Below are 11,490 nucleotides of genomic sequence, written 5' to 3'. Positions count from 1 at the left end.
TATATTAAAAATGAAAAAAAATATTGTAAGCCTAAAATGTAAACCAGACTTCTAACAGGAAAGCGAAAAACGTGTAAGTGGTACAAACTATTAATTAAAGTATAATTTCGGATTCGTAATCTTTTGGCACTAAATGGGTAAAATAATTATTGCATGCATTGAAAGATTTGGAGACAATCAAGTACACATGTGTCATTCTCGCCAAAGGAAATACATAGCAAATTATATATACTATATTACTTAAGCATTACATATTTAATTTGAATAAATATATTACGTATCTAATTATATATAATATAACAGCACAGTAGCAACCGTAAATATTTGTCGGAACATTTACAAGTAAATGTTTTAAGCTATTCACTTCTGTATTAAAAATTTGCAAAATTACTAAGTTTATTAATTAAAGTGAAAAAAATTATCCTGAAAATTATCAGTAATTCGCATAATGTTTTTTAAAAACTTTTTTAAGGTTTCGTCTTAATGTATCAATTTCATCAAAACTGGTATTTCTTCATTTAGGAACAAACAGGAATCCCATTAGAATTGATAATTAGAAATTCGTGTTTAAAGTCTTCATCGCTAGTTGTAAACTTACTTTTAACTGACCAAACTTCTTTAATATCACCATAAAGCTTCATAGAGACATATATGAAAACTAGAAACGTTGCTCATTCTGTAACCCTGGATGATAACGTCGCCACTCGAGTGTATTGATGACAGTGTCAAAGTTAACAATACTTCAAGAGTGAGGTTTTGTATTGCAACAAAATCGCCCATAAATTGCCAGCGCAAGTCAATGGATATGATAGTATGCCAAGGCAATGGAGTATGGCTCTATACATCACTGATAAACGATCAAATCTCTATTAAACGGAAGAATTGAAGCAGATAAAATCTGTCGCTGTTTAGGAAGTTAGTTTTTTTATTACACCCGTCTTGATCATGCTTCAAAATCTGTTTCATTTTTGAATAGAAATTCCATTAACAGGGCGGTGCCAAAGGAAACTGCTTTATTCAGTCTTTTCTTCCTACATAAAGACTTATTCAGGTAAATTGAGTGTGACTGAGAACCGTTACTTGTAAAATATAGCATTAAGAATGTACAAAGAGTAATAGTCTTTTAATACATATCTTTACAATGGTTGAGAGCAGAGGACGGCTGGCGTTTACTGAATGTAAATTGTGTTATAAAAATAAATATCCTTTACTTTTGTTGCCCCTCTTTTTATTATTTGTAAGAAGTAAAAAGGTTTTAAAGTGCGAAGAAAAGCAGTTTACATTTCGAATTTAAGAAAGTATGTGCGTTTTCTCTGAAATTTCAAAACTTTCAGTTTGATGAAACAGGCTAGTATTTATTCGTTCTAAATATCCTACTTTGATAAACTTAAAAATAATTTAGATGAGGAATAAAACCGATATTTCATTTGTATGTTTATCAATTGGAGAGAGCATAATTTATTTAAAAACTTGTAATTATGTGTAGATTTTACCAAAGATCGAGTAAAATACCAAAATATTTATTTAATGCTTTGAATGACTGTAACTCAATCCAATATATATGAAAAAATATTTATACACGAGATTTCACAACAAATGTAACACTATTCTTTTTTTTTTTTTTTTTCACAATTAGCAAAAAGTAAATAAAGGCACACAAGCGGCCTAGCGGTAAAGTCCCTGAACACTGGTAGTTCGGCCCGAGGTTCGATTTCTGTGACCGGGCTAGCTGCATGGTCGTTTTCGTGGTTTGTCCGCATGTGTAATGTGTTAATACGAGCCAGTTTCCCTTAGAGAAAGTCTCCCATGAATGTATCCATTCCTTCCGTGCAGTGCCTTAGGGCGGAACATGTAAATAATAATAATAGCAGTAGGTAAAACAGTTGATGCTCGTTATAACGACTCTCCGCGTGCTACAGAAAAAAAGAAGCATTATAACGAAGGGTCACAATAGCGGGGGGGGGCAAGATTTGAGCATTTGGCACTATGGAAATATTTCTTTTCATATTGAATACTCTGTAGTTGATTATGTTGTTTATAAAGCTAAAAAAATAGCATGCTCACAATAAAATTTTTATTCTGAGCAAAAATGGTATTTTTTTTATGTTGAAACAATCGTATAAAGGATTGTACTATATACGTAAATATAGCCAGTTAAATAAAATTACTCTTTTTTAGAGATGCTATTGAATATTTTTGGACACGTTTTATATGCGTTGAGAATTTTAACTCTGCAGTGTCGGCTTTTCAAAATATATGTAAAGTGTATTTTGATTTAGAAAAAAGATACGCAGATATTGCAGAGTTTATTGAAAATATTCGCTTGAAATATTTAAAAATAACGTATTTTATAAGCTGCCACCAAAATGCAAACCTGTTTTTACAAAAATGTCTTCTAAAGGAAAAGCGAGTAATTTAGACAGATATGAATACCAGACCTTACTTATAATTAATAAAAACTCATGAATGCAATTTATTTTCAATTTTCTTCCTTGTTTTTCTACGGAAACAAATTATGCATTTCTTGTGTTAGAAATGATAAGCTTTATTTATTAATATTAGCATTTTTTATGAAAACCTTTTTAGATGAATAGTGGAAAAATCATTTATTAGAATATGGAGTATGAACAGTCATGTAATTAAGAGAAAAGGAAAAATTCTGTTAGTAATTGCGGTGATTATTCATTTGCATTCGTATTTCTAATGTTGTATAGCACTGTATCATTTATTACGACTATATGACACATTCTGCTTTCGCATAATTTAGTTATATCTTCACTTAGTGTATACCGGTTCTAAGAGGTTGGGCTAATATAAATTAAGTCATGAATTATGAACATGTTTATGTCTGTCAGATTTATAAATGGCATGAAGTGGGGAGTTTTTTTTTTTTTTTTTTTTTTACATTTCTCTTTTAGGTAACAGATGAATAATTACTCAACTACAGTGAACAAGGAAATTACTATATTCTATATCTCTGCACTTTCCAAGCCTTAGGAGCGTACCACTCGAGAAAATTTTTATATCATTTGGATTAACATTGGTAAATTAGTGGAGTTCTAATGTTCTGCAAGGTAAGTGCTCGTGCTACCATTCGAAGTAACCAAAAGGGTTTACATTTATAAACATACTCATTTCACATTACGAAAGTCAGTTCGAATTTTGCTGGAAAACTACTCAATTTTCATCTCTAATAAATTTCCTAATGAGTCCTGCAAATTAATATATAAGTAAAAATGCAAGAAACACATTTGAACTTGAATTTTAAAATGGGCAAAAGTCAGCCGCAAATTATTGCTTGTTTGAATAAAAATCTATGTGCATTCTGAGAACTCCAGAGACACGTTTCTAGTTTTCAAACACCGACAATCATTTTCTGACAAACTTACAGTTTTTTTAAATATTTTTTCTCCCTGAAGGACTGGATTGAATTCGATTACTTTATTATTGCAGAGCACTAACGCTGTTTTTTTAAGAGGAGGGGTACCTTCGCAGAGGACTTTCAAAAGATAACTGGACCTCATTTACGTTACAAAAGGGGAAAACGCTTTAGTGCAATTTAAGCCAATTTCTTTCACAGCCTTTACAGTTAGTTCCAAATCCTCTTCCAATGGTTTGATGCTTATTTTATTATGATAAAGGACACAAGCGCTATCTACATAACGGGATGGATGCTTTCGAGAAGGGCCTCGTACACACGTTACACAAGGGGAAAAACACGAAAACACCCATGCAGCCGTCACTCCATAAGTCTAACCACAAGTATTTAGCGAATCGGCCACTGAATACCGAGATCGCTGAGCCGCTGGTGGTAGGAGAATGGGTTGCGTGCGTAGGTGTATAAGGTATTTTCCCCGCCTTCCTAGCATGCCTTCGTGATGTAGTGGCCAAGCACACTGAGCCGGTATTTCAGAGGTCCGTGGTTCGTTTCCAGCCAAGGCGTTTGCTCATTTTTCATCTTGCCTGCTTTCAAAAATATCCTAATGTCTCTACAGGTGTTTTAATGTTTTTTCCCTATGTGTGTGGATACTAGCCCTTAGAAAATCCTCTATACCTCTGCTTAGGCATATAGTCTTCACGTGGTTTGCCATAATCAAATAAAGCAAACCAAACTGCCACAAAAGGAAGGATTCAGTAATTTACTTCCCAAATCAGCCCGATGTGAAAATATCCCCCGAATTTATTTATAATACAGTCTGCATTTTTATACTCTTTCTCTGTTACACATAAAAGGCATTTTTAAGATGTTTTTCTTTTTAGTCTATCATTGTTTATGAAAATAATATTATGTAATTTCTTTCGGTTTAGTTTTTTTTTTTTTTATATTATTAGTTTAATAAATCTTTTAACCACATTTTACGCGTTTCCAAAATGTATCATGAGAAGGTAGCCTGTTATCATCTCTCAAAAAATTTTATCTATAAATATTATTTCGTGTCTTACATATTACAATCATAAAATTCACGTTTAAAGCAAATTCGCAAATTAGAAATCCCCATTGGAATCTTTAAAGATTACTTATAAAAAAAGTTCTAATAACTGCACTTCCCATTATATAAGTCTTGCTAGTGACCGAGAGGTTAAAGATTGCTGAATACCGACACTTCGTTGTGGGTTCGAATCGAAGCGAAAGGGCTGACTGCACAATTGGTTTTTATGATTTTCCCCGCGTGTAACTTGAATGCGAACGAGTTTCCCTTGGATAGTCTTCCACGAAGGCATTCCTCCTTAAGAAGATAGCCCTTCTGTGAATTGCCATATCCAAATAACCTGGAACCCAAAGCTCATCAGCAGCTAAGCGGGAAATTTGTTAAATAATGACAGTTCGACGCGGGCGAATGCGTTGGTTGCATAGGCATTTTTCTGGTTTTTCCCATGTGTAGCATAGATACGACTCAATTTCTCCTAGAAAGTTCTCCGCGAAGGCATCCCTCCTCATAGGCAAATAGCCTTCTAGCTGCTTTGTCTCAATTGATTAACATGGAACCTGATGTACTTTTTTTTAAATCTAACTACTATAAATTAATCAAGCATAAAATATGAAACAATTTTAAATGAGACACTGTTAGGTCTAAGACAAAATAAACACATAAACTAATTAAAATTTTTATTCTGTTGAATCTTCTTTTACTCTTTGCACTTAAATAAAAATAGTAAAAGACGAGTAAACGTATGACACTTTCTCATTATGTACATCCTCCCCCGAAAAAGCCCCACCTCAATTGACGACTTTGTTGAACTGGCAAAAAAAAATTGGTTCTCGCTACCACTCGTACATACTGTTCTGTTTATATTGTAGGGTAATTAGGTTTTTTGATGTGGAAGACTTAAAATGGCAATACCCTCGCCAAGACTCGAACTCTCGAATACGCGCTCTTTGTAATATCTTCTCTACATATAATAAAAGAAAGAGTCTGTCTGTGTGTGTGTGTCTTTCGTTTGCGCAGCGCGTAAGCTAATATACCCACGGCTACGAAATTTGGTGCATAGGTGCATCTAGACAAGAGCCAGTGCACCTCGAAGCGATTTTTTCGAAATTCGAATTAGAATTTTTTTTATTTTATGTTTTGTGACGAAATCGCGTCATTTTGAGACGTAATGGGCTATAGGAAGGCGAGATTTTACTCTACACACTCCATTTTCACATCGTCATAAAATGTAGGTACTTAGCTATTTTACGAACTTAAAATAAATTTCGTGTTTCAATAAATCGATTAAATACGGATTTATTTAACAAAGCGAGCTTAACACCTTTTCAAAGGGGATTTTTTCTAAAAAAGTTTATTTTTAAAAAGGTACAGTTTATTTTTCTTTGATTTTTGGACACGTTAAACTTTCATCCTTGCGACTGCTTTTACAAAGACTTTTGGAAAAATGATAATATTTTGTATTTAAAAAAAAATTTTAAATGAAGCTTCCGAGTATACTTCGTACATCTTTAAAAATGTGATTTTGGCAACAATTTTCCTTTCTTATTGTTGTTGATAGATTTTTGGTGAAATCGCGTCATTTTGAATAGTTTCATTCTTTTAGCAATATGGGTTTGGCAACAATTTTTCATCGTATTTCTTATGTCACTGTTTTTAAGAGATTGGTATATTTCATTGTCATATTTTTTATATATATCTTATATACATTTTTATTGATTTTTTTTTTGATAAAGTTGTTCTGCAGAGTATAATTTTGCACGGAAGTTTTTGTTTTTGAGTTTCATTCATGTTATTTTTTGCTTATTTCACTGTCTGTAAGATATTGAAAAGTTCTGATTTTTTTTCTTCAACGGAAAGTTGGTTAATTTTTTATTAGAATAATTAATATTTATATTAAGGGATATAGCTTATTTCATTGTAATTTTTTTTCTCTTGAAAATATAAGATAAAATATCATTAATTTGCTTTTCAGAATTTTTATTTATTTATTTTTTTTTTGTATTCTTTTATATTATTTATTGCTCATTTCACTGTTTTTAAGATATTGAAAAGTTTTGAGTGATTTTTTTTAGGAAACAAAGTTTTTAACCTCCTTTATACCCTTTGAGTTCTTAAGATTTTGCAAAGGGAAGTTGATTAATTTATTTATTAGGATAATTAATATTTGTATTAAGAGATATTGCTTATTTCCTTGTAATTTTGTTATACATAATAACTTTTTATTATGAAGTTGTTCTGCAGAGTAAAATTCTACGCAGTTTTTAAATTGAACGTTTGGTGTTCCCTTCAGCCATTTTTCCGGTACATTTAAAAGCCAGACGAAGGCTGGCAGCGAAGCTGCTAGTATGATAATAATTGGCGCCATTTGTAGCGAATCGTTGAAACTGTTTAGTGCGGGATCCCAGGCGAAACTTTCTTTAGAAATCAATTTCCAGAAATTTTCAGGGATATCACACTTTTTAGTGCGGTAAAATGGGTCTTCCTGAAGATCACAAACTTCCCTTTGGAAGTGGCAGAGCACATCACTCACTCCAGTCTCCTTGGGGGTGTTTACTTGAATTAAGTTCAAAACTCAATCTAAATGTGAAAGCATTTGCAATTTCCAACTTAAATCCCTTTTGCCCATGTTTATAAGATACACCCCCTTTGATTTCTGTCAGTTTTGAGCGGAATATTTCCAAATACAACTATTTACTTTTCAAATTATACAAATGGTGAGAGTTTTTCAATGCAACAGATTTGTTTAAAGTCCTCTAAATGCCAGATTTACTGTCTTATTTATCAGTTATACTATTTAATTTAGTGTGAAATTATTACTCATTCAAGAATAACTATATTATCTTAATGTTTTAGAAGGGAGTAAAGCCATTTTATCTGCACATTTTTGTATGCATTTTCAGAAACATTTTCGACAATAATTTCGCACGTGAATATCCTGTTTTAGTGACAAGAGTTGGTAAAGGACTGCAGACAGATGTAGTTGACTTCATTAAAACTGTATCAACAATATCTTACTTACACGTAGAAAGGAAATGTACGATATGTAAGATAACGTCTCACACAAGATGCGCTTCTAGATACAAAGAAAGTAAGTTGGTGCGTCTCTGTACCAAAATGAAGAATATTATGGCAAAGGGCTCACTTTGAACTGAATTAACATTATGAGAGATCGCAAGTTGAGTCTCGTCTGAATTAGAGATATAGCAATCAATCAAATTTAATAGTTCTGTATGTTGTCATGCCTATTAAATTTCAAAGTTGTAAAATATAATTGAAAGTTATTTTGAGAATGTAATCGGCCTTCGAAAAAAAAAAGGTATTAAGTGCATTTATTTTGCACTAAGAATGGCCATTTAAAGTTCTTTGGTAGCAATTTATCCTTTTATATCCCTCTAAAACCAAAGCATAATTTTGTCATAAATTTGCCCAAAGCAGATACATTAAATTTCATATTATGTAAGAATGATTTTAATGAAATTTAATTTACTTAAAAAATATTACTTTCAGTGAAGCTCCTAATTTTCACATAAACGCCCCCAACTGATGACAGGAGGATGGAAAACTAACAAATGAAAATAGTTTTGAAGGTTGCTTACGCTTAATTTTTCTAATACATTTTCTATATGTTTTTTTATTCCATCTGAATATTTTTGATAATTTGTTGAATTTAAGCTATATTTTAGTAACGTAAATATTTGGTACTTTTCATTTCTATTATTTTATTTATCACAGCAATTTGCTTTTTGTTTGCATTATACTGAACCCCTGTGTTCACTTAGATTTCAGAATTTATTTTTGAAATAATGCTACTCACACTTTAGTCGGGTTTAATCCGGACAGCTTTTTACTTCGAATAATTTACCAATAGCCTATTTAATCACTGATTAGCCGGTTTTTAAAGATACAGAGATTTCAAAGATTTACAGATATAGAAAAAGAGAAATATATTAATTCAAAGCAGAGCTGTTGATTTGAAGCAACTTGAAAATTGCTTGCAAAGATATAATCATACAATAGGAAAAAGAAGTGAATCTGAAAGAAGCAGTTAAAAAATTAAATAATTCTAAATAAGAACAACTGTTGTATTTCTGTATATCTATAGTTTAAAATTTTCTTAATTATTTTTCTGCATACCTAATTTACTATTATCAGATAATTTACTATTTATTACATGCAATGTGTGACTGCTAACGAATCGGTGATATATAGGATTTTATTAGCTATTTGTACACACATGCTATATGCTGTGTATATTCAGATTACATGGTACAGTACGCACATATATTGTGCTTCTGAATTTTATAACATAGAACGAAAGAAAAACAACTAATGGTTTTTGAAAAGAAATAGAACATTAATAAAATGGGGAAAATATATAGATACTTGTATACATTTATTTCAGAAGCTATGGATTTTACTGTGGAACCATCATGTTCTGAACAACACGAAGTGCCAGCGCCTGCCTTTCTGTTGAATATTGTTTTATTTTCAAAGACGTAGTGGTGGAATGATGTCAAATTTCCCTTCTTGAAAGTTTCATTCCATATTGTAAGCTCAGCAGAGAGAGCGTTGATGCAGTTCTGTGGATTCCTTGTAGTTCAGAATTGGTAATTCTGCTTATTGGCATTAATAATACTACCATATCAATGAAATGTTGCATGGACTAAACCTAGAATTCCCGACTGTACATTTGACATCGTGACATTTTGCTGTAACAATGTCATGTAGTGGACATTAAAAGGAATCTCATTTAAAAACAAATATTTGTGACGCACAGTATACTGCCATATGGTTGAAGGTGGCTAGTTCTTTTAGTAAAACGTTGTCTGTCTTGTAATTGTTTGTTTTGATTATTCAATGAAAAGGATTTAGATACTTTTCTGAAAAATGCATAAAGTTGAATGCGCTTATAATAACTGAATTTCCAGTTCTTGGTTTTCAGCCCATTGATTTCACATAACTAATAGACGGAGTAATGAAATTGAAAGTTTTCTATTAAAATGTGTAGGAAGATAAACCTTCGGTAAAGCTGCTTTTAAAAGAACAGAAAATTTAATCTAGATTCTTGCTTTATGTTTTAATACTGTCTTTATCATTTTATTTTAAAAAAATGCTTAAAACTTAATTATAAAAAATAATCTTGATGTACAGATTCATCTTTTATCGAAAGTTTTCATAACGTTGAGAAGCCTTCAGATTATTGCTACTCATCTTCAAAATTTAAAAAATTTGTGAATAAAATATTTTCAATTTTCAGAAATATTCCTTGATATCTGCACAAAGTGACAAGAATAATAAAGGAGATATAAATATATTACATTTAGAATAATATTTTTATTTCTATATATGCACAAATATATTCACAGCACATGTAGTTTTATACAACACATTAATTATATTACAATATTTACATATTTTAAGACTATTTATACAACATCGTAATTAAAAAAATGAATTCTTATTTATAAAGATACTCAATTTGATTGAGCGAGTGACATATGTGATGCATAATATTGATTCTTAGATAGTCTGCAAACTACTATTAAAGAATCATTATTACTTATTATATATGAGAAAAATATCCGTTGATGCGAAAGACTGTTTTAGATCAACATTTATTGGCCAATCGTTTAATACCCAATCTGGTACGAATATAGTTTAATAACTGAATCATGCAATTTTAAAATTTTTTAGTGATAACTTCATTCTTTTGAAAAATGTTTACCTGGTTCATTCCTTTTAGAATAAAAAACATTGAACATTAAAAATTTACTCCAAAGAGTTGTGATAGTTAATTAAGCTTAAATATGGGCACAGGCTAGCCCACCCAGCAAAGGCAAGCCTCGCCATAGGGCCAAAAATAGGCTACCCAAGTTCAACAGCAAATGAAGGCTTCCAGTGATCCAGTCGTATGACATTACTAATATTTAGCCTAAGCTAATGTATATGATAAAAAGCTAATCATTTATCCTAACTACTAAAATAAGTAACATATCATTGAGTAAGTAATATATTTTTGGCGTGATACTAAAGGAAAAAAGTAACGTAACAATACAGAACAGGAAAATGTACGCATGATATCAGCATTTTACCAGATGATGAAACCGGTATTGTCCCAGAATAATTAACTAGGTAATAATAGTTTGAGTAGAAGCCGGGTTTAACCCTTGTGATAACTTGCAGTGAGCTCAGATTATTGTTGACTACAGGCACTTTGTTTTAAAATTTTCGCTAGATAAATGTAATTGTAGAAGCTGTACACGTGTTTGTTATAAGACGTTGAGACATTTGATGAAGCGTATTATACATATAGCGTTAGCAATGGGAATCTGAAAATTCGGTTGATCAATGCATATGAAAATTATATTTAATGTTCCTTTCCGTCGCTGCTATTTTCATCACAACTGTCATCATCTTCGTATAAGCTAACATTTCCATTTCTTAGACAAGGAGATAAATTAAGGTTTGATCCTGATGAATGTGTACTTGAGGCATCTATCTGCTTGTTTATTGACAGGGAGTGATTTTTCTCATTCCTTTCTCTATCTTCTAAATCTTGCCTTTTTTGTTTCGTCCTCCTGTTTTGAAACCAAACTTTAACCTAAAATAAATAAAATAAAATGAATGAAATGAAGTGCTTTGGATGGCTTTTAAAATGAAACTTCGTTAAACACCAGTTCATACAAGAAAATTATTAAAATTTAAAGCAAACGGCTTTTCATTGTGCAGCTCTCTATATTAAAATATTTAGCTTGCTAAATGCGAAATTTCTTACCAAACGGTTTCAAACTTCCATTAGCTTAAAATACCTGCGTTGGTAAGTTATATCAGGTGAAGTCCTTAATTATATGAAAAGTAAACAACAGTATCATAAACAAAAGATTGCCTATGGTAGTATGAAAACTTAGTTACGAGGACAATAATAATAATAATAAATTACTCTATCTAATTGGATCTCATCAAAAGATGTTACAAAATAAAACAGAACACTTACTGCCAACTTCCGCTAAAAGCCGGATTAAGACTTTTAGAAGATTTAAGCATTTAAAAGATTTTAATT

The 11,490-nt window shown here is 31.3% G+C and overlaps 1 protein-coding gene across 1 annotated transcript in view; it reads right to left on the bottom strand.

Moving 5' to 3' along the window:
- Window positions 1–9,756: 9,756 nt before the first annotated feature.
- LOC118191224 (uncharacterized) overlaps window positions 9,757–11,490 on the bottom strand; it is a 47,607-nt gene continuing 45,873 nt past the window's right edge. The window contains exon 3 of the mRNA XM_035362024.2: window positions 9,757–11,031. Within this exon, the coding sequence (XP_035217915.2) occupies window positions 10,798–11,031 (234 nt within the window). The 3' untranslated portion in view covers window positions 9,757–10,797. The remainder of the gene's footprint in view (window positions 11,032–11,490) is intronic.

This window comes from Stegodyphus dumicola, chromosome X2 (genome assembly GCF_044657685.1).
Source record: "Stegodyphus dumicola isolate Sdum_Otavi_A_Nest chromosome X2, ASM4465768v1".
In the NCBI taxonomy this organism is placed as follows: Eukaryota; Metazoa; Arthropoda; class Arachnida; order Araneae; family Eresidae; genus Stegodyphus; species Stegodyphus dumicola.
The sequence above is the reverse complement of the archived record's forward strand: the minus strand, read 5'-3'. Positions and strand labels throughout refer to the sequence as shown.